The 27,920-nt window shown below is 36.7% G+C and overlaps 1 protein-coding gene across 3 annotated transcripts in view; it reads left to right on the forward strand.

The window, feature by feature from the left end:
- Positions 1–27,920, forward strand: part of POU2F3 (POU class 2 homeobox 3) — a 479,623-nt gene that overhangs the window by 357,641 nt on the left and 94,062 nt on the right. For 2 of the 3 annotated variants that reach the window (XM_044081151.1, XM_044081152.1), the window contains exons 4-7: positions 6,696–6,797; positions 23,881–23,983; positions 25,217–25,302; positions 25,882–26,064. In XM_044081151.1, the coding sequence (XP_043937086.1) occupies positions 6,696–6,797; positions 23,881–23,983; positions 25,217–25,302; positions 25,882–26,064 (474 nt within the window). Of the gene's footprint in view, positions 1–5,993; positions 6,077–6,695; positions 6,798–23,880; positions 23,984–25,216; positions 25,303–25,881; positions 26,065–27,920 lie in introns of those variants that run through there. The other variant, XM_044081154.1, reaches the window with a different exon arrangement.

Below are 27,920 nucleotides of genomic sequence, written 5' to 3' on the forward strand. Positions count from 1 at the left end.
TCAAGAAGAATATATTTTTTAAATGGTTGAAGTAACCAGAGGTTCTCTGGTTCGATTCTCGGCCGGGGTGCCTTCTTTGTGGAGTTTGCATGCTCTCCCTGCATTCGCTTGGGTTTCCTCCGGGTTCTCCGGTTTCCTCCCACAGTCTAAAGACATGCGTCTGGAGCATTTCTCCCCGGGCCTCCACTGAAAACAGGATCTGTGGAACCTAGTCGGACTTTCCCGGTCAACAAAATGTTAAATAAATAAAAAAATAAATAAATAAAAATAGCACTTGGAGGAGATGTATGAAGACACAGGGAGAACATGCAAATTCAAGGAAAAAACTAACTAGAGATCAAACATTATCCCCAGACATTGTAGGTATAAAGCAGCAATCTGCACCATAGTGCTGTTCAGCTTAAGAAGATACCCAAAGAGAAAATCCACCAACCCTGAGCTTGAATTGGCATATTTTTCTCTAGCTTTATTGGGTTTACTAATTTTATTTCTTTCTCCACTTCTGGAGATCATATATTTTTTCACAATGAAATGGCTCAACTCCATGAAAGAGTGCTGTCATTCCAAGTTAGTCTTGCTTTATAACATAAACCAATAATTTTGATGTCAAGTTACAAGCTGTACAGAAGCAATCTTGTGTATATCATGGTTTACTCATATGGCCTACATTGTACCGACAATAAGAAAAGTGTCTGATAAGAATAACAGAAGATTAGAAATCTTGCAATGGCTATGCACAGCTCCATAACCATAAATAACATTCTGAAGCCGCTGCAAGTATACTGTGATTCCCATCAAACTTTGAAACCTGGAGGAAGATTTCATCTTGTGCACATCATTGACTGCATTTGTTTAAGGTTGTCATATTACGAATGGTTACACTTTCTAAAATTAAACTGGAGATTTTGTCAGATAAAGCAATACTGGTACGGATGCCATGGCTCTGCGACTGTCATCTTTCACCTTAACTTGCATAGAGAAGGCTTTCTATAAACTTACACCATGTGTATGGAACTCACTCTATCTTAACATAAGAAATTCTACAGTTTTCTTTTTTTAATAATATTATTTCAAGTTAATATAGTGCCGCTGCTTTGTGCAGCCACCCTGAATGTGTGGTTAAGTACTTTCATCTCTGATAATCTAGACTCACTGTATAATTTAGAAGTATTGTAATATTTTTAAGTCAACTTAGCTAGGGCTTATTTTTTCCCATAACTGTGCTGATTGTCTGCCTGCTTTGAATTGTTATAAAACAATGTCCTCTCTGTAGACTTGCATTTTAATCTACATGTTAACTCAACATATGCTCCAGCCTTATTTGCTAACTTTGCCCCAGGTCATTTGACCAGTCCACCCACAGGGTCAACAAATGAAAATAAATAAATAAAAAACAATGCATATAGTTAAACTGTTAATTCACAAGACTGTTTTCCAACCAGAAGTTAAGATAAAAATGCATTTCTACCCTTTTTGTCAAGTTTTACCAATGTCTATTTCTTGTTAACACTTAGGATGTAAAAGTTTAATATTGGTTTTCAACTAAATTATGTTCCTAAAATGTCGGCAGAAGATCACAGTTGATGTAGTTTGTCACACTGCTGTCATCAGTATTCTGTTGTGACCTTTGCACTCCACTGTACCCTTTACTCCACTTAAGGTATGGCATCCTGAATGCCTGCACTGAGTTGTTCTTTGCCACTGGGTTTGATATATCATTCCTTTCATCCACCACCCTTTCTCTGAAGGATTTTTATTATGTCTAGCATGAAGCTTGTTTCTTCTGTTTTGAAACAGTGCCCCTCCTAATCTGAGCCTGCTTGTTCAGCTTTCTTCTTTAACAAATTCCCTGAATAACTTTAGTTTTCCAATTATCCAAGAAAGGAAAGAGGGGCATCTACCTGGGAGAAAAGTTTGCCCATTCTGTCATCATATGTTCTCCCTTTGTCATCATATGTTCTCCCTTTATTCACTTATCCATCCTGGTAGCTTTCCTCTATACCCTATTTAATATGACATTTTGCTCTTCCTGTATGTCCTTCAGAGTGATCTATAAAACAGTGAGTACCTCAATATCTCTGGAGTCCCTATCTCTGGATTTGTATGCTGTTGTCCTCTTATTCTTCATTACTGCCCTTTCCTGTGCTTCTGATGATCGACTTCAGCTGTGATAATTGCCCATAAGTCGTTTTATTCAGTTATTTTAAATTGGTCCTCCCCAAGATTGCATACCGTACTTCAGTTGTTGCATATTGTAGGTTCATAGATTAGTACTAGCCAAGCTGCCTTTAAAGGCTATTTTAAGCCTATTCAATTTCCCTGCAAAGGTAAGAATCAAACCGTGTAGCTTCTGTTTGTGAGGTAAATACTTGACCATATGGCAACCCCCAACCCCTTGTCAATGTCTAGATGCAGAAGCTTGAATTGCTCACCATAGGGTCCTGTCTATCACTAGTTATCTTATGTTGACACCTTTTGTCCCTGTTTAAGCTGGGTCCACTGTCAGCTGCTGGTTTTCTATCTTGGTCACTGGGTGCTTATGGAGCATGGTCAGTTACAATCACTGGAATAGCAGAACTGCACAGTGAATCTGGGGATAATATATACCAAGTATGAGTGTCCAGCATTTCGGGAGTATTCCATTTCTCCTAATATACCACAATATAAGAGTTTGTATATATAAATAACATGGTTTTGGAGGGTGTTGCCATGTTTGTAAAGGACAAAGCTGTCCTGCAAAAACACTTTAAAATTTTACTTTATCTTTGTATGACTCGCACAGTTTATTTATTGCACTTTTTTTGCTCCTACAATTTTTGGTCTCAGACATGTGAAAAGAGCCTTTGGTACCATCATTGAAAAGGGTCAGAGCGTTCTTTTCAACCCACTGCAATGTCAGATACAGACATATTATTGTATTTAGTGCATACACCACCAGTCTTTACCCCCCTGCCTCCTTCCAGTGTAACCATGTTCTTCCCTGTAGCCATCTCTCTCTCTCGCCATGTAACAATTTAATTTTCCATTCTGACTTTTTTGTCTACCTACCATACGTGTCAATCTCTTAGCTCAAGAAATCTGGACAAAGCCTTACATGAGGGGACAAAGCCTTACATGAGGGGACAAAGTCCCAAAAATAAGGACACGTTTTAAATATTCTTTTATAAACTTAGAAAGTTACTAGAATAACAGGATTTGTGTTAGCAAGCATTTTTCTGAAGGATATGAAGTCTGAATTCATGTCACTATTTAGTGACTTTAATCCTTAGATCCCCTCAGTGCTTTCTTAAAAAATCACATTTTGTAAGGAAGAGACCAAAAATATGAAACAAAATCTGGACGTTCTGTGAATCTGTACAGTTGAGAGGTATGCTACTAATCTTCTATGCAGGATGGAGCTGAAGACTCTGTGGAAGTCCAATTATAGAATATCAACCAGAAAGTACTAGGCAATACTGAAGTTAATTATTATCAATGTGTACCAGATATTACTCTGACAGAATCTTCTGGTGATGCTGCTAGATGGTGTTTTGGAACATCCTTACCATGATGTTCCTTATTACTAAGGTCAGATGCACCATTTATAATTCCTAATTTTTTTTTTACTCATTTCTTGGAGAGTGGAAAAATGAGGTGCACTTCCAGCTGTTTGGTATTGCCCTCCTGAACCATGGCCAGGTGAACAGTTCCATTTGATGATCCATTAACATTCTTGCATTTTAGATTGTCCCTGGGTGAAACTCGTCTGGCTCCTGAGTTTTGCCTTATTTTGGAACCAGGGCTCCTCCATCTGTGTGGCTATCCCCTTCCTGTTAACTTATTCATATTTGTTTCTACCATCTTCCACATTTCATTTTCTTGAAAAGATATGTAGATCATTTATTTAGAATCTCTCTATTTTTGGCTGAGAGGCAAACTGCTTTTGCTCTTCTGACTTCCCTGGATGCCTGTTTCCTATCTTTTTTCATTTTCACTGCATCTTTCCCTTTGTTTTAATGATCTCCCTTACAGCACAAATGAGCTACATTCTTTCTTTTTTTTTTTTTTTTATTTCAAGCCCTTCTACCATTCCTTTCACATACCTCTTTTGAGGACTTTCCAAAGATTACCTGTTAAATACCCCTCCTGTTCTGATGTTGATCTTTACATGCTCATTTTATTTTGCATAATCTGCACCTCAGTAATTTCATAATGTTTTAATACCATGATTAATTTGTCTTTGTCATGAGGCTTTGACATGCTTACTGTCTGACAGGGATGCCATTACCTTTCCCCAACCCATTTCCAATATCTAGAATCTTGCTGTTTCTAGAGCTCTTGCTATCTTGTGTAAATCCCTCCTGATTTATGACACTCTTTACCTAATTTCCCTTTATTTTGCATTCACTACGTTAAAACCCTTAATTATAATGTTTCTATTACCATGTTTTTTCTGTCCCTACTTCTTATCCTGTTAGTATTCCACCAGCTCCCCTTTAACTTTTGAAAATGTATTGAAATTCCTCCTTCTGCTGCCTTTAGCTCTTTACAGTTTTCTTTCATCATATTGCAACTGCTACCCTCCATACTGATATATTTTGCTATGACCCATATTCTCCTAATCATTCTGTCTCTTTTAAAATGTCTAGCCACAGGGATTATAATGTTTAAGACCTTTTACATTGCGTACGATCACTCATTATTCCTCTGATCTGATTACTGCTTTTCTTCTCCTTCCTTCCATGTCCTCTCTCATTTCTCCTTGTCTGGTTTTATGACCGTTTCGCCCCTGCCCTTTCACCTCTTTTTAAAAAGATCTGTTTTTTCAATACTGCATCTCCTTATGAATTTAGTTTAGTTTATTTGTATTTGTGTTCTAGGGTAAAGCACCTTTTTTTACACTCAGGCTGGGAACAGTGTCTGGTCAAATGATTTGCTTAGTCAATCAGACAATGCAGGGAATGAGGGAATCAAACCTTGCATCACTGACCCACTGGAAACCGCTCCTTAATCCTCTAAGCCAACTGCCAGACATTCATCTGTTGCATCATATTCCTTCCAAGCAGCAGTGTTGAGTCAATACTGAAGTATAACAGAAGGCTGCTATGTTGTTTGAAACTCTGCACAAAGAACTGTCCACTGAGAAAAAATAGAGTATCAGGACATTACCCTTCTCTCAAAATGTGCATGCTGTACTCTTTTTAGTATAACCTATCTATAGCTCATCACAATATTGCAGATGTGATTGGAAAACATTCCAGTCTGAATATGTGATAGTGTTACATATGAAAAACCCGAAGGTGTTTAACAATAATCGTATAACTCCAGAGTATTTCAGATATCTATAGTAACTCTCTCTTAGTGCCTGAAGATCATACCTACAGAGTAAGGTTCATAGCAGGTGAGGCGGGGAAACATGTAATAGCCATGCCAACATTTTATAGTCAATATCCAGAGATGAAAGCAAAGAAAATAAGATGTTTGTAAAATACAGTTTGCATGATTCCATCTGCAGAAACTGACTAGAGACTTCAGTGCCAGTTCTCTCAGTACAAGGCCCACCCTGCGCTGTTACCAAGGAAGAATGGGCACTTGTTTAACACTTAAATATGATGTTTTAGACACAGCATTTCCAGTGTCTGGTTAAGTTAAAGGTAATTTGTCACTGCCTTACTTGCTTTTGTTGAAGGTTGTTATGGATATGATTACTCATTCTAGCATGCAAATTTATTATAGCAAGCAGAGACTGGTGCTAAGGAATGACTGTGCTAACAAACAATTGTCCAAATGTTTTGTGACATGCTTGGTAATATTTCCAGTATTTCTCTATCCTACTGTCTTAATTTCCTGACTCAAATTCACCTCATCACTTTAGACTCCACTATTAAGGTAACAATTTATTTTACCTGTTTTTCTTTCTTTTTGTTTTATCTTTTCCTTTTCTCTTTTCCTTTCTGTTTCTGTACTTCAGACCATAGAAGAAAACAGCATAGATGTCTGCTAACTCATAACAGACAAATCTATGCAAATGAAGTGACTGCAAACATGATTTCTGACTTCTACAGGCACATCAGGTTGATGAAACAAATGACAGAAGGTAATTTGGTGTTTGTGTGTATTTTCTTGTTGCTTTTCATGATGCCCGACATTCCACCTTGCCTCAGGACTTCATTTATCTGCAGACTATAATTCGGCCATTTTGTATAGATCTGTGTTTATACAGTCATAGTTGGTCAACATTGTAATTCCAATTAATTCTAAAGACTATAAATGTGATCTTCTGAATGCCAGGACTGTACTACACATATGGGTGAATATACACTGAAATCTGAGGTTTTGGTACTATAGAATATTCCCCTTACTATGACATACAGTGCCGGCCAGGTTAGTATATAATTATCAGGGATGTTGGTGGGGGGGGTGAAGAAGGGCTTGCTGTCCCTGCAAAAATTCTTTAAAAGTATAAAGGAGATATTTTGTATGCTTTGATGTTTGAACTTAGTACTCTATTTTTATCACTTGAGTGACTTGTAGTACTGAGTCTTCACATTTTTAGTAAGGCACCATTTTAATGTTTGCAAATGTGTGTAGTGCAAATTAACAGTAGGCTTCTAAGCTACATGTCATAAAAAAGTAATAATGAACACTTGTTAAGCACTTTTAACAATTATCAGTATGTTTTTAATTTAAAGTTTCCATTCTTCTATAAACTGCAGATTAAAACAGAAGACCTCAGTGATTCAATACAGCCATCCCTACCACACCGACCGTGTCATCTCCCCCAAGGTTCCATGGTGTCTGGAGGGCAAATGCCAGGGGTAAGTGATACAACAGTACTCTAATAGAGGTCAGTTGCATTTAAATGGCATTTGTACCTTCTTACATGTTGCACATCTCCAAATGGTTCATCTGAATTAAATAAACTATTTCAGCAGTCTACACTCGGATGGACTATTTTTTGTTAGTACAGTAGCCTAAGGGTGAGCACATTTGTACATCATGCGTGTATTTTCATGCCCCTAATAATGACTCTGAATGAGAAGGGATGATGTGTCCAGTTTCAGTACAATAGCAAAGCCTGTGCAACACCTCAGTGAATTACTAGAGAAGGAGAGTTGTCTGTTTGCATGAAGATACACAGAGCAACTCGCACTGGTTATATCATCATGTGAAATGGAAGTATTGTGTGACATTATGTTTGTATGTGGCAGTTTTGCACAAAGGATTAAATCTAAGCTGCTAATGAGTCTCATCCTGTAGTCCTAGGTTTAATGCCCTCAGCCTCCATTTTCTTGTGTTGTGACTGAGCAATTTACTTTACCAGATGTTGCTACTGGATAGGCTTGTTAACAAACACATAACATAAGTGGCTTTTGTTGTATTTCTTGATTAGCGTAGCACTTTATTTGTATGTTTACTGTGTTTTGTAGTGTTGTCTATGTTGTTCTACTCATGTTCTTCATATAAGAATAAAAGTACTGATACTGTTTGCGCTATGTCTAAGGTGGATGTTTGCATCTCTAGAGGAAATGTCCCTACCTCAGAGTTACAGTGGCCTCAAAGGTGAATATAATCAATGCAGGTATAAGGGCAGAGGTTTCAACATGGGGCTGCAGAGGTCAAAGGCTCCTATATCCATATTTGCTTTGTTTTCTTTTAGGTGTGCTGTTTTATGCACAGTTGATGTGCAGACTGTCTGACTTTTTGCTGTCATCATGTACTGCTTATTTCCAGCCTGATTTGTTTTCATTAAGATGATCCATGAACTTTTAAATATTGCTTGTAGGCTGCTATTTAGTTAGGTTAGCTGACTTGTATCTTTAAATATTGCCAAAATAATGTTTACGCTAGTTATTTATAAACAACATTTATGTTAGTAATTTACATTATTTTTTACATGTCTTCCTGTACAAGTTTTCAATACAAGAGCAATTGGCCGCAGAACTGTTTCCTATTTCCCTGAATTTCACTTCCGTCATAAGTGTCCTAGTATGAGCCTCAAAATTCCCAAACTTGCCTTCTGTTATAATTTGCATCCAGAATGGGATAACTTTTTTTGCAGACTCTAGTTTAGCATACAGATTTTGGTAAATATTTGTTTTTATTTTCACAGTCTCTTGCTGTTTTCCCAAGTCTACTGCATATGCTGGTATTTCTTTGCTTAAAATTGCATTGAAAATGTATATGTCCTTTACCTAGGTACAATGCATAATCTTGGCACTATACCATATTACAAAGCTGTATTATGTTACAAGGTGTCTAACTTGGAAGTCTTACACATTGTATTTAATGCTTCTACTGGCTTCTGTTGCTCTGTGTTGTAATTCTGGGAGTCCAAAAGTTATGAACAAAAGTATTAAAAATTCAGGAGAACAGTGAACGTTGAATATTTTGTTCTCCTTCTAAAGCATATTTATACCTTCAGTTTGACAGGGCTAGCCCCCCCACACTCCTTGAGCTTTACCATACCTCTGAGAAAAGAAATGCTTTATGAATGAGTAGTCTGTGACTTAATACAGGTCTAGATATTTGCTCATTTAGTCTTATTATTCCAGGGCTTGCAGTTACAAGTCACCGAATATCAAACTGTTACCACTACTATTACTAAAGTAATGCTGCATGCACTTTTAAGTATCATTTTCTATGTCTGAGCTCTCTTACTGTGTTGGTGAAGGTAATAAGAGCTGTAGTGGTACTATGCTTTGGTCTAAATCTATGTTGGGAAGAGAATAAGAGGTTGTTATCTAGTAGATATTGGAGTAATTGTGTATGGACACATTTTTCAAGGATTTTTCTGATGGGGAAGTATAGCTATTGGTCTATAGTTGTTGAAGTCAAAAGATGTCCCTCTTTTGGAGATTTTCCAGAGTTTTGGGATATATTGTTCATTAATGGACAGGTTGATTAGGACAGCAACTGGGAAAGCAATCGCATCTGCTGCAGTTTTAAGAAACTCGTTAGAAGTAGGTCTGCAGAGAGGGAAGAGGGTTTAAGCTTGAAGAGAAGTTTCTTTACGGTGTTGGTTTGTATAGGTGCAATTGAGAAGGAGTTGAGCTTTGCTGTAGAATGGTTAGGTAATGATAGTGGTATGTTATTGCCAGTTTGTACAAGTGCTAATATAGAATTAATAAAGATTTAAACTTTGTGGCAATACTATAGTTGGTATTGGAAGAGGTTGGGGAAGGGGTTGTAGTCTAGCCAGTTTTAAGCAGACTTTATGGCTTGCCAGAATTTCTTTGGATTGTTTTGATGCTTGTTTTATTGTAGTGTAATATTGTTTTTTGTCATGTTTAATTTGTTTGGTTTTTTTTTTTTTAGAATGGTTATGCAGTTGTCTATAATGGGTAAGGAAAGTTTCATTTTTGGAGTTTTGATAATGGTACCAGGCTCTGTCTCTGTTTAAAGGAGCTTCTTTGTGATATTTGTGAGCCACTGAATATGTTTGGATTTAATACAAATTTTTCTTAGGAGGACTATGTTTAGGATGCTAGTAAATTTATCATTTATGTATTGAAAGACAAGTTAAGGTGGAGATGTTTGAGAGGAGACCAGCCACAGTTTTGCAAAAGCATTGAGTATTTCAGGTGAAAAGTATTTTTATTAAGTATTTGTAACCAATGTTTCTAGGTAGGCAAATATGGTGGCAGAGTAGATAGGTGGTAAGTGATCACTAAGACTGTCAGGGAGCCATCCTGATTGGTGGTAGAGAGAAGGTGTATTTGTGAGAGTCCAATCCAGTATTGATTTCTTTTTGCTGTGCTTGTCAACCCTTCTTGAGGTTTATATCAACTGGCAGAATCTGTGTAGCTTGATAAAATTGGTAGGATTGTCGGAGATGTGCAGGCTGACCAGTCTAGGTTGAAGTCTAGAAGTGCACCGGCAAAGAAGTTCTTTGATAGAAGTTGGGTTGTTTCCAGGGGAATGTAAATTGCAGTGATGTGTTTTTTCTTGTTAATTTTGAGATGTGAGATTATCATTTCAAAATTTTAGGTCGAGGGTGGTCATTTGCTAGTCTTTCTAGTTTGAGGCCATGCCCACCACCTTTCTGATGCAGCCTGTCTAGCCTAAGGATTTTGTATCCATTGGTTAATATCTCAGTATCTTGTATGTAGTTTTAGTCAGTATAGTTATATCTGGGGAATATTGTATAAGGGTGACACGAAATTCCGAGTTATAGTTCTATATGTTTCTAAGATTAATATTTAAGCTGAGGAGATCTGAGCTGTAAATGAGTGGAGTATGGTGATAGTGAGTAGTTGGATGGGTGGTGTGTTTGGTGTGAGGAGAGAGGGCCTGTGTTGGTGTGTATGTTCCCACTTTGTTTTATTTGAGATGAATTTACTAGAAAAAGGTGGTCAAGTTTAATAATGAGTTTAGTGTATTTGCATAGTAGGTTTGGTGTAGTCTTTAAATGCACATATTTAAATGTGAAGAGTTCAGTAATGGAGTTGAAGAGAAAAGGTGAAATAATGTTGGATGTTGGGGAAAAGGGGAGAGGAGTAAATGGACTGGTAGGGAATGGGATACAAGTTGCTTGTTTAGTTTGATAAGTGCCAAGGTGGAGTGTGATAAGCATTGTATATAAGACTGTGTATCAATCATTGTGCTTAAGTTAGTGAGTGATATTGGACTGACTTATAAAGAAAGTGTGAGTAGTAAGTAGTCAGGGAAAGGATGGAATGGACTGTGGTGAAGTCTAGCCTGAAATCAGTTAATTGGTTAGTAGTAAAGAAACAGTGATTGGATGATTAAATGGAAAGAGTGTTTAGTGGTTGGTTATAAATTTAGAGGTAGGGTAGGAGAACGGACTGGGTAGACCTTGGGTGTAGCTTAGTGAATGAAAGATTTACCAGAGCAATACTAGACTTCTTAAGAAGCGTATGGGAGGTCATTTCTTGACAAAGATGTAATCAGTTGATCCTTGGAGGTATTGTACAGTAGTATTGAAGACTGCAAAAGGAGCTAGGCAAGGGTTTAGTGTGAAAAGTTTTAGAAACTTTATCATGATAGACACCACTGTAGAAAGCACCATAAAATGAATCCTTTAGTATAAAAAGCAAACCGATTAAAACTTGCTTTTTATACTAAAGGATTTGTTTTATGGTGCTTTCTACAGTGGTGTCTGTCATTTTGGAGATTTTTGGTGACTGTTCTGACACTACTTGCTTCCTTTTACTGGTTATTTAGAAACTTTATATTAACTAGGTAAGAGAAATGACCATGGAGGGGGATCTTGAGCAAGGGAAGCAGCTGTCTGCTCTGGCAGTGTACTCGCCAATTACAGCTTTATGTAGTACAAATAGTATTCAGTTGCACAAAATGTAGAGAATTTGAAGATTCCCTTTAGATAGACCTACATTTATTTACAGGTTGCAGTCACAGCTGATAATGCAGGGGAGAGGTTTCTGTTTTTAGGTAAAAACTTAAAAACTGGTTTGTGGACTAAGGAGTAAGAGTGAAAAACAAAAGTAGTTCGAGGACTTAAACATATTTAGGGGAATGTAGACAAAGCAGATATAATTAACAGCAACACTTGTTAATTTATAGGTCTGTAAGCTATTCTAAAGTTCCTTAGTCATAACACTAAGAATATCACAAATTCACTACAGGTAGATTACAAAGGGTCATTAATCAGTTCATACACATTCTTACTATGTTTATATCTGGCAGACAAAGCTAAAACACTTCCTTGCTCTAAATATTCAATGTCATTACACTAACAACTTTCTACTCCTAGTTAAACTTTGGTTACTATGCCCAGGGGCATCTCCTCATACTTGGCTGGTTTAAAATAAAAACAAGGTAAAACAGCATCAACACACATACTTTCTAACAGTTCTAGTGTCTGACCTACGGTCAGACAGATGCAGTCACATACATTAAAAAAGCCGAAACACATGAAGCCCACATGTTAGTCTTCAGCTCTGGTATAACATTAATATATATGTAACAATATATGGTCCAAAATAGTCTTTGAGAATCTCAGAGCTAGGAAGCAAGTTTTCCTGAATCAACAAATATCTGTGAAGATTGACAAAGGACTTTTTGTCCTGAGTTTTAAAAAGAAGCAGCAATGCAGAAGGAAAATTCATATGTTTTGAAATGTACTGCCTTTACTCCTTTGTCCTAAAGGACAGATGTTTGAAGGACTGAACTGTCCCAATTGTAAATGAAGTCTATGTCTGGGAGAGTTTGGCTAGGAGAGTATCGGTATGTTCTTGGTAAAGCCTGAAATCCAGTAGTATTTCTCCAAAGCAATGTTTCTTTGCTGAAATGTGCATCATTCCACTGTCCTCAGCACTCATTAGGCTGATCACAGTGTACTGTATGTACTTAGCCATATAATTGTCACACCTGGAATGGCCACAACGTTGCCTTGCTAAGACCATCAAAGGCCTAAAACACAAAAACTGTCAACTATCTCAAAAACCTGTGGTATCATACAGGCTAAGACAGGACCTCTGCCTTCTGTATAGAGCCTCAGTGGATCCTATCCTGTCAGTCCTATTACACATTTGCAAATCCATTGGTGGCATAAATACTCACTCAAGGGATCTCTATCTCTTCTGCAACATAAATAGAACATGTTGGAGGTATAAGTATGTATCGCACACAATTCCACTTCTGTGGAACCATCTTCCACTCCACATAATTCAAATTACTATTCGAACATAATTTGGATGAATGGAGGGTCACCTCTACCCCCCCCCCTTTCCAGTTTAGCACCTTTGCTGCTCATGGAGAGGGTTAATGTGTAATTTGTTTTGTCCATCTCTGGTTATTTGTACACAAAATACAAGTGCTAAAAACTACTACAGGAATGTAAGTCTAGGATACTTAAGATTCTCACAGATCAATAGCTTAATTACCTCTGAACCTATGCCCCAGTGATGTCTATTAGTCAAGTTGCTGCTGCATCATGGAGATGAGGACCTGTTTAGATATCATTGACTGGGAGGTATTCTTTATCAGAGTTTGGAATGCTTAGATGTACTTTTATTCTGTTTGAAACAACATGAATTATGGCAGTTCCAAGAGGCAAATGCCTTTCTCTAGGTGCAGTATAAGGGATTAATAGAATAAATCGAGTGACCAAGATCTGAGAGTGATAATTTGAAAATAAGTAGAATGGCAGGTAAAGGTGCACCTTGAACAGAGACAAAAGTTCTAGCAGTGGTTGTGCAGGTGTCTAGAATGTTTAAATCCCTAAACTATATGCAGCCTACAGAATGCGTCTTTACATACCTTGGCATCACCTATGATCCCAGTTTATGCATATGTTTATAAATTACCAGCCTAAGGGTTAAACATATTCTACCCTCTTTGGATCATAAAAAAACTCACAAATTCTCTACCCTTAAGGGACAAAAGCTATAGGCAAAATCATCTTCCAACTTCAACTAGAATGTTCCCTGCCCCTGTAACAAAAAAAACCCCCTTTCAGATGATATTTGCAGATTCATGCTCTTATCTTGTAAAAATGAGCAACAGTGTGGCACAGCGCAGCAAGTTAAATGAAACCACATAAAAGAAAAAGCAGACCTATTGCTCCATAAAACTCTGTACAATAACACCTCTCCCCTTTCCTTAATCACAGGCTGACAATCAGGGGCACAACTTACCAACTCAAGATGTAAGCCCAAACTGCCCAAGTACTGGCCAGATCTAAAAACTTGTTCTCAGTCACTGAACATGCTTTCTCGTTTGAATTATAGGGCTGTCTTCCTGCTGAATTTTATAACCTCTCTGTGTACAGCAAATTCACAGAAAAGGTATTATAACTGGTAGTAAATGGAATAACTTCTGCAAGCAGCAGTCATTCCTGAACAACAAAAAGCGCCTAATACCAACAACTATTCTCATGGTTTCATAGTATAACTTAAACATTTACTTCCTGATGTATCAAATCTAGACTTCCTAAATTTCCAGCACCCACTAACTCCTTAACCTCTTGCAATTAGCAAAACACTGCATAAATTTAAGGTGCAATTAAAGTAACCAAGTTCAGCTGATAGTTTTGCCATATTGTAAATTTATAAATATTGGTCAGATACCCTTCTATATCCTTGTGGTATACCTTACAATCACTGAATTACAGTACTCTAAGCTGCAAGCTTTGTTCATCCCTTGTTTTCTCAATTACTGTACTGCTTTTTCCATGTTTTTCTGTAATACCTGGGCTATGGATGAAACAGGTTAGACTTGGATCTGTCCACTATCCTGGATAACTAACATAAATAACTAGAAAATGCACATTTCTAGTTCTTCTACAGACTAATCCAGGTAACTTAAAGAATTCAAGTAATTCTGAGACTAAATTATAAAATTTCCTTCTGCCGCTGAAGCACTATATGAAGCAATATTTGAGCAACTACCTGCCTACCTACATGTGCTACATAATTAATATGAAAAGTTAATCAATTGACTTTTGATATTAACTTTTGAAGATATTAATTTAAATTTCTAAGATGGTCAATTGACTCAAATTACCAAATTAAAATTAATGCTTACAGAATTTACCATACTCTAAAAATTAACAAGGTGGAAAATGATGGTCACTTGTCTATTGCATCACAGGTTCCAGTAGAATTCAGTCATAGGCATAGAGGTGAAAATGACTGGAGATGTATTTCCTTAAATTATATGAACAGAGAGGCATTATGGAACTCTTGGACTGTGTGCCACTAGCTGGTATGTGCCCAACATTGACCAGCATTCTACCTTCACCAAGGATGATGCCATAACATGAACCGAGGATGATTGACTTTAACAACTGGCTTAGTTTTTGGTGTCATTCCAAGGAGATGTAATATTTGTCAGCATGACATGTCATTAACAAACCACTTTGCTAAGATGGGTCTGCATCTGTCACTTCAGGCTTTTGAATAGTTGCTAAAACATTGTTTTACTAATTCAGCCTTTTTTAGGCAATGCTTAATTGACAAACCTTCAAACCTCCCAACTCAGCAAACTTTATACAAGGAAATCTAAAGGTGTTACTGCTCAATGCCAGGAATCTAAACGAGAAGCTCTACTCCCTCCAAGCTCTCCTTACCTTGGAGAATGTGGACATCTGTGTAGTTACCAAAACATAGTTTAAAGCCGCAGATAGTACCCTAGCAGCACAAGACTTCAGTGCCTTCAACATATTTAGTCCCTATCTGAAGATTTGCTGGTTTAAGTGCGTACAAGGCTTCAGTACTTTGCACACATTTAGACCAGCAACTACACAGACGGGGACTAATGGTGGAGGTGTCTCAATCTACATCAAGAACAGGCATATGCCTAGTTCGGTTAAACAGGATGAAGCACTGAAATTCTTCCACATCCAGGTTACCACAGTAAAGTTCCATGCCATATCTTAGCAAATTATAAACAAGTCATCCTCTATGTTAGATGAAACCCATACACCATATTTAGACCTATTGGAGACGCTCACCATTAAACCAAAAATATCATACTCTTGTGGGACTTTTATCTGTCTATAAACTGGGAATCCTATACAACCTCAGATTTACATGAACAGAGATAGACTTTGTAAACACAAACACCTTGGACCAGTTTGTGCATATGCCTACTAGAAGTACAAACATACTGGACTGGTTGTGACATCCAGCTATATCCCACTGGTCTGCCAACAATTAATGTGACATCCCTTACAACTTGGGTCAGTGACTAAGGAGCTTCAATCCTCACTACTGACTCCAGTATGAGACGGTCACTTAAACAGAAGTAATATTTCACAATTTTCCCCTAAGAACACAACAGGAACATGCTCTGTTTCACTGGGACTGGACTATATACCTCTGTCCAACCCAAATGTATTTTCTTATACACAAGAGCAATGTGTCCCAGTTTAAGAAATCTGATACACTCGTACTCAAAGTAGGTTTAAATCTCACACATCCAAACACTTCTGGGAAAGCCTGATACAGATGTACAGCTGTGTCCCCCAAAATATTATGGTAATGATGCCACCAATCAGTGTCTTCATGCCCTTGTAAAGGGATGTCCAATTATGAAAATTAAATATCAAAATAAATGATAGCTATGACCATAAATTAGCAGACCTTCAAGGTGACCTGGGGAGTATTAAACCGGTAAATGTACTCTCTAATCATGAAGGTAAAACACTGATTTCCAGCTGGAATGTAAAATAATGAAAAACATTTAATAATAAGTAAAATGATTACAAGAATGTAAATCAATACCTTTTTAATAAACACCAGAACTCAAGCACTGGGAATATAAAATTAAACTGCAGGATAGGAGTCCATTATTCTAGAAAGACTCTATCTTAATAACTAAGCTTTCCTAATCTAACTAAATGATACTGTCCCTGATCTAATCTAATATATGATAGCAAGGCAAAAGGCAGGCTTACAGCTTTTGGTGAGTTCTCTTTTATGGGTGTCCACTGACTGCACAGCACTTGATAAACTTGACTAATTGCAGTCACAGTTGTCTTATTTTAAAAAAAAAAAAAAACAACAGTTACTGTTTGTAAAAGTTATTTTTCTGTCGATCAGTTTTTTAAATAATCACTTGCCAACCAGGAACATTCTAATGACATCACCTACCGTTCAGCTGATTCTCCACAGTACTTTAGAATGTCCCTCTCAAACTTGCACAATTATAAATGTATCAAAACACTGAAAGAGTCTCTACACATTCTGTTTATACAGAGAATACTTAACATTTAAAACACTTAAATTTTTACAATTAGACATGTTGGCTTACAATACAAGATAATCCGAGAATATACACAAATCTCCTGCCAGACATGCTAACACAGATGACAGGTTTTCATTTTCTTCACACTGGTAATTACAAATATGGGAGGATGCTGCACCCCCCCCCCCCCCCCAATGCCATGTCCTCTCTGATAAGGTCAGACTGCAAAGCAGTCTCATTAGAATCAATTCTGTAACTTCAACAAACCCTGTAACAGTTACCATCTACTCCAAGATAAGCTATCTTTTATAAAGTGATAAGCTGTCAAAATTTCAAGCTCCTCTAAACCCAGATAACACAGCAGTCTATGCAGAATTATTCATAGAAGTTCTGTACAGCTATGTCAGTTTCTGCATAGAGGCTGCTGTGTCTACCAGAATTAAGCCCCAAATCTTTTGGGATGCATATCTAGGCTTAAAAAGGCCCTTGTGGTAGTTAGCCTAGAAAACATCTATGAACTAACTCGAAAACAAACCACACTGGTTAAATCCAAAATTAAAGAGGTTGTACCACAAGAGAAAAAGTCATAGCTAAAATTAGGAAGTGTAACACCAAAAAAAAAAAAAACTCTCATCAAACTGAATATATAACTAAAAGGACTGATCAAGTCCAAAAAAACATTTTTCTGGAAAGGATAGCATCCCAAGCCATGGAAAACCATAAGGCCTTATTTAGCTATGTCCCAAACCTCAAAGGCAGAACACAAATGTGCTGAGCTGCTGTTCAAAATTGAGCTCTGTTCACATAACTGGAAAATATAGCAAATCTTCTGGCTGACAAATTTGGCTCCAGCTTTACTCCCCTCACCACCTAGCTACCCGATGGGAGATACCATCTAACATAATCCTTCCAACCATCAGTATGGACCAGGTCTTGGATGTGCTCTATAAGGCCAAGAATGCAGCTTTGATGGGCCCTGATAATATCCCAGGATGCCTCCTAAATATCTGAAATATGACTGATCAGGGCCACTGGTGTCACTGTTCAATCATAGCCTCTGCACAGGCTTTGTGACAAGTGAATGGAAGAGTGCAACAGTCATCCCTCTCCACAAGGTGGGGCCATCAGTGAATCCCAGGAGCTACAGACCCATTAGTCTGACTAGTCTCATATGCAAAGCCATAGAAATAATTCTCATGGAAATTTTTAATGATATAGGAATCCTTCAGACACTGGACCCCAACCCACTTCTGTTAAGTCAGACAGGTTATGCCTACTGAACCTGGTGGGCTTCTATGAGGCAGCCACCAAGGCAAAGGCTGAGGGCAAAACCTAACAAAGACATTTGATACAATGTCCTACTTTGTCATTGTAAACAAACTCACTAAATTAGGCTTAAACCTCTATGTGACTCACTGGAGGAGTCAACTGGCTCACAGATGGAACCCAGGAAGTTAAAACTGGAAAGACCACTTCCACAAAGAAGACCGTTACTGCTGGAGTACCCCAGGGCTCTGTGCTGGATCAATGTTGAGGGCTTCTGGCTTACCAAGTTTGCAGATGATTGCAAGTTAGGAGCAATCGTAGAAATCCTCAAGATACTATCATCATTCAATAAGGTCTAACCCAAACAAATGACTGGTGCCAAAGTCATGGCCTGCGTTTCAGTGCCAAGACATGCGTAATAGTACCTTTTGGGAAGTCAACCACTCAGGGGAAACTACCTTATTGATAAAACACCCCCTAAAAGTAGACACAATAGTCAGGAATTTGGGGGTTGATTTAGATAGTAACCTGGCTTTTGACCAATGTGTGTGTCTGTTTTATAAGAAAGTCATTCTGTGTCACTCAAATTAAAGTAAGGGCATGGCATCTAGATCCAGGAGAGTCATTGTGCCACTGTATTCAACCATCACCAGATCCATCATTGAGTATAATGTCTCCTTCAGTATTTAACTGAGCAGGCACATCCAATAACTGGAATGTCCACAGAGTGTCGTCAAAAAAATGAATGCAGAGCATATACATGGTCCTATACAGATTGCCTCTAAGCCCTATCTCTGTACATTGTTTCCTACAGACTGCTTAGAGTTACTTTATGCCTGGTGCATACAAGGCATCCTTGGATCTAGCTCTGATGAACCTTTTGCATATCCACAAAATAAACAGCACCAGAACTACTAGGTCTAAGGATTTAAATTGTCTTGTAACTTAAGACATGTTGGAGGCATAGGTATGTATTTCAAAGAATCCCCATTCTCTTGAATAGACTTCCATCCATGTGAACCAGAGCCCTTTCCTAACTCTATTCATGAGCAACCTGGATTAATGGATGGGAAATCAGAATTTCAGCCCTGGTCTGATGCCTATGTATCTGATAGACATAGGTTGCCATTAAATCATGCCCTAAGATATACCCCTTTAAAATAGTCTCTTAGGTAAGCTACTAAACACCTATGAACCTATAATTAATTAAACTGGGCAGATTTTGACTATCTTAAAATGGTCCAACTCAAAACTGATAAATTAAACAAAAAAGAAATGTGTGTTATTTGGAAATATTTCTAACTGAAGTCCAGAACTGGTGATCTTAACTTAAAATTCTGTTGTTGTCCAGTTACAGTTCACTACAAAGAAATAAAGAAACCATTCTCCCACTGACTAGGAAGTTATGATATCAAAACATAAAGTTTGGTCTTCTTTATATAGTATACATAGAGCAAAATTGCCAAATGTGCTGTCACATTTAGAAAATATCACATTTTAACAGCAACAAGAACTAAATAGTTTCTTCAGACTTAATGTTTTTATTTAATTGGCAAGACTGTTGCTTGCTGTAGATGCCCCAAGTTTGGTTTTAGATTCTTATATGGATGCACAGCTTGAAGTAGAGACCTCTAATATATTTAATGTAGAGAGTTTGATTCATTTGGCACCAAGGAATGCTACCACCACTGTTTAAGTGCATTTCTCTCTCTCCTTTGTTTGTTGATTGATTTGTCTGCCCTAGAAAAAAGGTGTTGATGGCAGGCAAAATTGTCTACAGAAAATGAGGATATCTTAAGTTATATTATAATTGAAGATGAACTTAGCATGCTCCTTGTTTGTATTTTCTCTGATAAATATGAGTCGGAAACTTTTATTTTGATGTAAATTAATATAATTGTTCAAAAAGGGAAAAAAAATCTTGCAATACATTTTATAATTAAGATTTGATTTTAGCCTTATTCAAGACTCCATTCACCCTAAATCAGAAGCTACCATATTTTACAAATATAAAAACATTCATTATACAATGAAAATATAATTCTAACTAGAATGAGGCCCTTATTCCTTTTCATAAAGAAAACTTTCAAATTTTACAAAGTCATACAAGAATATTAGGAAGATTGTACTGCATATACAAGTTATTTAAAAAGATTCATACCCCGTGATACTTGTATGTTGCATTTAGTAAAACAAATTTCTTTAATCAATTAAAAGTAGTTTGTTAAAGTTTCCTAGCTGTAACATTGCATAGAAGAAAGTTTTAAGATGATTTTGGACCCATGTTTTAATAAATTGAGGCCCGTGCTGTGTCATAAAAAAATTGCAGTTACTTTAAAATCAAGTTATAGACTTTTGGGCTGATTTGGCTCATGGTTACTAAATGTATATGTAAGCTAAACCTCATTTTATCAGATACAGACCATTCTCTAGACTAGTGTATTTTTTGTATCAGGTTTTTTTATTTTAATCTGAAAATGTGTATGCTTCCATGGATTTCATCAGATCATGTTTCAGTACATATTACACTTCAGTTAAAAGCTACTGGTGAAAAGTTAGACAGACAGGAAAGATATTTTTTCATAGTTTTCCAAAATAAAAAAAAAAAACTAAACAAATAAAAACAATTAATAGAATCTGAGGATCAGAATAAAGAAAAACAAAAATAAATACTGAATATGAATTAAAGGCCTGCAATTCTCTTTTTAATATGTATGAAGCATTCTAAACGTTCATTCTTGATTACATTGAATTAGTCAATAAGCTAGTAAAATTAGAACTAGTCAATAAGCTATTAAAATTAGAACAAAGTATTTCTCATAAATTGCAAAACATTTTCCAGATGTACAGACTTTTACTTGTATTAAATTATAATAGGTATTCTTCTGTTTTGCATACAACCAGAGTATAGATCTTAACCATTTTCAGTATATTTATAAACAGGCCATGATGCATGTACAGTATGAGTTAGATTGCAGAGAGACGGAGGGAGTATAGTAGAAGGTTAGTGTACAGGATAAGGTAAGATACAGGGAGATAGGAAGAATTAGCCTGGTGAATAGCAGGAACAAATGCAGTGTTTGGCTAGGTAGTTCTTAAGGAGTTATTTGAACTCATGGTGGTGAGGATTTTGTGTGGTGGGCTGTGGAAGAGTTTTCCATAATTTGGCAGTTTTGTGGGAGTAGAGGAAGTCGCCATTGTAGTTATGGGAATGGAATACCTTTAGCATTAGCTTGTTGGATGATCTGATGGACCAGGTATTAGTACTAGGTTGGACAAGGTTAGAGAGAGCAGGGCAGTTACTGGGTTGGTAGATTATTTTGTGGGCCATGGTCACTTGGTTGAGGGATAAACTATTAGGGAGTTCTAGCCAGTTGAGTTGGGAGAGGACAGTGCAATTGTGAGTCCTGTATGGCTGATTGGTGGAAAACTTGGCGATTTTGTTGTAGCAGGAGTCTAGGTTATTTAGCTCAGTCTTATGTAGGTTTGTGAATATTTGAGATCATGTAGGAGGGTGGAAAGTAGGTGTGACTGAGCAGTGGCTACTAGTCGAACCTTTAAACTAGAATACTCTAGCCCTGTAATTGTGTACCTAAGAGCTTGAAGTGGAGCCGCCTCTTTTCTTCATCTACATACATTTTGTTTTATTTATTTTACATTTGTTGACCGGGCTAGTCTAACTGGATATATGTCCATTTCCAGTAGAGGCTCGGGGAGATAAGCTCCAAGACAGATAAATGAAAAACATAGTAATCAATACACAAAATGACTAAATAAAAATATTCATAATAAACAATGCAGATTCCAGGTACAACACGAGAGAAAAAAATGACTAAATAGCTGCATTCATTGTATACAAAGCATATTACAGGTTGCAACATAAAATTCTGTGAGGACAAAAACAAAGTACTTGTAGTGCAAGAATGCTTATACTATATACAATATGCAGGTATAATACATGAAAAGGACTAAAGTCAAAAGAGAAGACAGGTTAATTATATGCAAATAAAAAATAAAAAAAAATATTCTTCAGTAGGAAGTATTTAGAGAGACTGGACACAGTGTAGTTTAGGAGGGAATTTGTATTTATAGGTAAAAGAATATATACTAGTTCATGAGTAGCCTTGGATAGGCAGAGCTAAGTTTAATTAGATGGACAGATGCCTAGTCAGGTTTAGTACAGGGGCACAACCAGTGTGTTCTAAGAGTTTGTCTGTTTTTGAAGAGTGATGGAGAGGGAAGAGAGGAAAAAAAGTAATATAGGAAGTCAGTAATGAAGTACTGGTTCTGCAGTACTCAGTTGCTTTCATATCCACTCTACTTTTATCCATGAATTAATATCTATGGCTGCATCCATATTGGCTTCAGTAACCCTGAATCCTGGTATAACACTAATCTTATACTGACTCCTGACAAAATCTGATTGATGTTATTTGGAGATAAGAAAATTTCTCAACTGAAAGAGCTGCTTGTTACACACACAAGCATAACTAGGTATTAAAAATGAGTTTGTACCCAAGCTTAAGTATACAGGCTTCCTAATAGACCAACATTCTGTCTTAGTCAATATGCCAAGTACTACATTATCAAAATCAAGCAAAAGATGGTGACTATTTCATGCATCTAAAGCTTCATGTGCTCAAGTTTAAGTTTACTGTAGTTAGACAACACTATTCTGCAGCACTATTATCCTTGCCTCTCTCTCAGAAAATGAAACCTTTATTTCCTCCCAAAGATGGCCAGTCATGCTGCTATTTTATCAGTAGAAGACGTCACTGGGCCACACTAAGTATTACTTTTTACATTTACTGCACCATCTTTAAATTGCAGTTAGCCTTTGTCTGCATGAATGGTAATGCCTGTCTCTAGGTTTACCATTTCAGAAGGTTTAAGGCATTGAATCAGACTCTGTCACAGGTATTGAAATATGGAAAATTGGCTCACACAGGCTTCTCCGAAACTATAAATTCACCTTAGAACACTACATATACTATACATCAAAGTATTACCATAGTGTCTGGGGAATCTGTGGTGGTTTGTTTTGGATATTTCACAGACGGCACATTAATATGATTTGGGAATTCTGCCTAGAGAACACCCTACAGCCTTGCCACTGCACAATAATTGTTGATTGTTCTGCTAATGTGAACTCTCCTTGATAATGTATTTTACAAGGTACACACTAATAGTGTATATTGCTTGCACTTCTTCAGAAATTAGGATCCATCCATCCATCCATCCACAACCCCCCCTTTTCCCATTTTTGTACATGGGAGTCAGTTTTACTTCAATAGTGACAATCTAGAGTAAGGTTTACACTGCCGAGTTGTTAGCCCTGCCATGGCTGTTCTTCCAGATCACAGACTCACACCTATGGCCAACTTAGAGTGCACAATCCACCTACTGCTTTGGAATGTGGGAGGAAACTGGAGCACCCAGAGGAAACCCACCTGAACAAAGGAAGGACATGCAGATTCCACAAAGAAGGCACCTCCGCTGAGAATCAAACCAGGGAACCTCTTGTTATGAGGTGACAATGCTAGAAAAACAGCTTATTAGTGTCTTGAAACAGAAACCATGCCATAGAAATCCTAGAAAATAATGCATTGACTGCCAGCTGTAGCACTGCCATTTCCAAGACATAGTCCCCATTCTCCATGGCATGTCCTCAACACTGGCCTTGCTGCAATGGAACTTAATCTCATTAACCCTTTTATTTTCCTGAGGGGGTCAGTTTCCTAAACTGTGTGTCTAGGTCGGTTTCACTTCAGTATATGGCTGCATTTTAGAAGAAGAAAAGTTCCCCTTTAAAGTATGTAATACTATTATCCACAACAGGGTTAGGCAATACAGAGGCTTAACTGATGTTTCATTCATCACAAATCAACAAAAATTCACACCTTTTCAGAAGATAACTTTATTATATTAAGATGGTGATTTAATTATGTGATTATTTTTCAGGACCTACCTCCTCTACACCCACTTCAGCAGCTTGTTCTGGTTCCAAGCCACCTACAGCCGACATCACAGTTCCTACTGTCTCAAGCCCAGTCAGGACAGCAAGGTAACAAATGTATATGCAAATGAACAGCAGCAGTTTGGCCCAAGTAGCATACAAAATACATGAATATGTATTGTTACACGCAAACATTGATATACCATGGTCTCATAATATGCACATAAACACAAACTAGTTTTGTTAGATATATTCACATTCATGTAGTTATATATGCAGATAAGTACATAAGTATATAATATATACTAATTTCTATTGAGCAGTAGACAAGTTTTTATTAGGTATCTTATAAGACATAAACGGAGACAGAGCAGTCGGTACTGAAGTCAAGAGAGTAGAGTACACGATGGTTGTCTGCAAGGGATTGAACTTGTTTCCTAAACAGGGGGGTTATAAAGGTGAACCTCAATCATTAGGCCTATGTGTTTAGTACAATCCAGTCAGTGATATGCATGTAATAGGACCATAATACTGCCATGAACAGTGAAGTTGCAGAATATACTCTATGGGGTAGGGGCACAAATCCACCACATTACTACAAATGTATATTTTCCTTTGAAGACTGCATCATAAAGGGACAAAAAAATGAATATGTGAAGTTTGCTACTAAACCAGCAGAATTTCTGTCAGTGCAGACGATTTTACATTTACGATGAAATTATGCTATTCAGCTGCATTTGCATTTAGTGCTTGGTGTTTCTTTCTCTGTAGGCTGTTTTCACAAAATAAATTAGCTAGAATGTTGGTTATTCATAGCTGCCGTACATTAAATATGAAGGAATATTTTTTCTAGCCATAGCACTTGTTTTCACTGTAAACCAACAAAATAAACCATAAAATGTATGTGTAATAGAAATACTGGAATAATCTCACCACACCATTTGACTGGTGTATTGTCTGAATAGGGACAAGCTAAAAAAAAATTGGGAGCTTGAGACAAAAACAAAAATCTATCCGTTTATAGACATCCTGATGCCACAGTAACATCTTGCATACAACAGCCTTGTAGAACAGGTTTCCATTTGCTAAAAGACGAGGACTTGTAAAGAAACCAGGATTACAATATTTTAATCATTTTCACTCTGTTGTATTTACTATGTTTAGGAGATATGAACGTTTTGTTCATTGGTGGCAGTTTTTCATCCTTGTATAACCATGTTAAACAGACTGTGACAATTGTGTTGCTTATCGATTAAAAAGACGCTGTGTAGTTTATTGCATGATAACTAACGGAACACAGTAAATATGATTATATAACTTTGGTTTCTATCTCCACCCTAGCACTGCTCCAATCAAATTTGCTGTCTCTCCCACAGCAGCAAGGCAGTCTCCTGTCATCTCAACCAGGACTTGGGCTGACACCTCAGGTATGTAAGGCTGTAACTCAACTGTTGCTCCCTGCTTATGATGCTGCAGGCCAAGACATCCTGTAACATATGGAAGGGCTTAGTGAAATGAGAAAATAATGTGCTTCTGAGGACTGAGAATATATTTTTTGGGCATACTAAGTACTACTTTCTTAATTGGAAAGGTGTAAGTTTTGAGATGCTCGTGATTTGAAAGTGTGAAGAATAGGAGAAAATGATCTCAGACTCCGATTTTTCTGAGGTTTTGGATTATGACTGTGACTTCTTTGTATAGGGGGAAATGCATTTCAGAAATTAACATTATCACAGTATGTCTTAACAAATCAAAAGTTTTGACACACCAGCCATCTAAGAACTGAAAATTGTGAAGGATTTCAATGTCATAGGCCCCTGTCTGTGTACATGATGCAATATAGCATCATATACAAGCCTCAGATTTCAAGTATCAGGAAAGGGCAAGCTATATCTGCTGACAACAGTTAAAATGTTGAATGTTTCCAAGTTCTTTGTGACTCTACTATTACACCAGTCAGTGTATAAAAATAGATTTAATTTTGTTTTCCTGTTTTCTTCCAACAGTCTGTGGGGCGTGCAGGCCTGGCAGGATCTGCCTTAGACTCCCATTTAGAAATGCCACCACATCTGCAAGCTCCAAAGCACATAAGTACGTCATCACAGTCTGATGAACCCAGTGATCTTGAAGAACTGGAAAAGTTTGCAAAGACTTTCAAACAAAGGAGAATCAAACTAGGCTTTACTCAGGTATACGAGTTTATGGAAATCACAAAGTGAATTATGTTTTGTAAGCAGTCTTGAAAGAATTGCTGTACTGCTATATATAACACATAGGCCACCCTGCTGCATGCGCAGTCACAAAAATACACACTAAGCAGCAGCCATTGACCATTAATAAGAAAAGATGTTAAAGCAAAAGTCTTAATAATTATCTTCTTAGCTTTGAAACTTTTGTAAAATATCACCAAACCATTTTACTACTCCATGGGCTTTGATGTCATTCACATAGTAAGGTAAACTGATGAGTGACCCTAAAAGACAGGAACCATTTAGAATCAGCAAGCTTGCTCTTCCTTGGGGGCACGGTATTATTTTTCAATATTTTATTGCCTTTTCAAAATAATAAAAAGTGAGATAAAGGAATAAAGGTGTAGGTAAAATAGGTAAATGAGGGAATAAGGCACCCCACAGTCAGGTGTATAATTACAACATGAACAACAACAAACAAATGATAAAGCATTTCAACTGATGAAAAAACATTTAATAGAAAATAAACATTCATAGTCTTGCATATACATAATTAAGAGAAATCAAATAATACTTTCTCAAATCTAAAACTAGTAGCCTCTTGTTTTAAATATTTTTTTTTTCATTTATAGACCATTCTTAAATTACATATTTCTTTAGTTTCAAGGGAATCTACAGATTTACATACTTTATTGTATTAGATTTTTTTTGCAATGCTCAAAATCCAAAAAAGAAACGTTTGTTCAACAGAAATTGATATAAGGAAAGGTACAACAAATTATAGACTTTGATAATGTGACATTTTAGTTCCAAATAATATCTATTAAGTTTTCTGCTTACTTCAAATGTCAAGCTAATTAGGACAAGTACCAGGGATATATAGATCTGATCAACTGCAGTACTGTGCGCACATAATCAACAAATATCTGGGATAATATTGTTATTTACTTGTTATAAGAAAGCTATGTATCTCATATGCTTTCCACATAAACAAGTTCAAATGAACAGTGCATATTTATTCAAATAAGGTTGTTAATAATTTAGAATCATTTTAAGATGAAGAATCTGAGTAACTGAAAGCATCATCTGAAAATCTCCAAAAAATTACATATTGCATCTCTTAAAAACTTTGAATATATTTTAAAAACATTACATCATACCAGACATCAATAATTGGTAATTTTAGGGTGGGGTTGGTGGATTTGTTTGTCTTGTCATTGATATAAACACAAGAAATATTTTTGTTTTCAATATTATATAAAATGTATGAAGCTTTTGGAATGGAGTAAGTTCCACATATGAAACTACTGCATAAGTTCTAATAATGTGATAAGCCAAAAGAAGCTGTTTCATAACCGCTGTTAATAATATCACTGCCTTCACTTAGTTCTTTAAGATGAATGAATTTTTACTTGTACCCCTACTTGTGAAAATTTTAAGAAAGTCATTAATTATCAAAGCAGCATTATTAATCAGTTGCTTTTAAAACCATTTTACTATATTTTTTTTAGATTTAGGATATAATCAGAAGTACATTGATAATACCTGCACCCAAGATAAAACAAACAATATTTTTATACATCACAGTTATGTAAATCAAAAAATGTCCTTGATGTGTTATAATTAAATGCTAACAATAAAGAAAAGCTATGTACAAGAGAAAATATATAGATAAATTCTATCCACATTAACTTTGATAGTTCACTAACAACTATTAACACAGTTGTGCAGTTACTCTTAGTACTAGACCTTACGAGTAATCAAAGTCCATGACTACATATAAGGTCAAGTGCTGTCAAAAGAGTACTGCACAACCAGGTGATGTATATGTGTATATATGTATGTATGTATAGATA

The sequence above is a fragment of the Protopterus annectens genome, chromosome 8.part0 (genome assembly GCF_019279795.1).
Source record: "Protopterus annectens isolate FY-2018-M chromosome 8.part0, PAN1.0, whole genome shotgun sequence".
Lineage (NCBI taxonomy): Eukaryota > Metazoa > Chordata > Ceratodontiformes > Protopteridae > Protopterus > Protopterus annectens.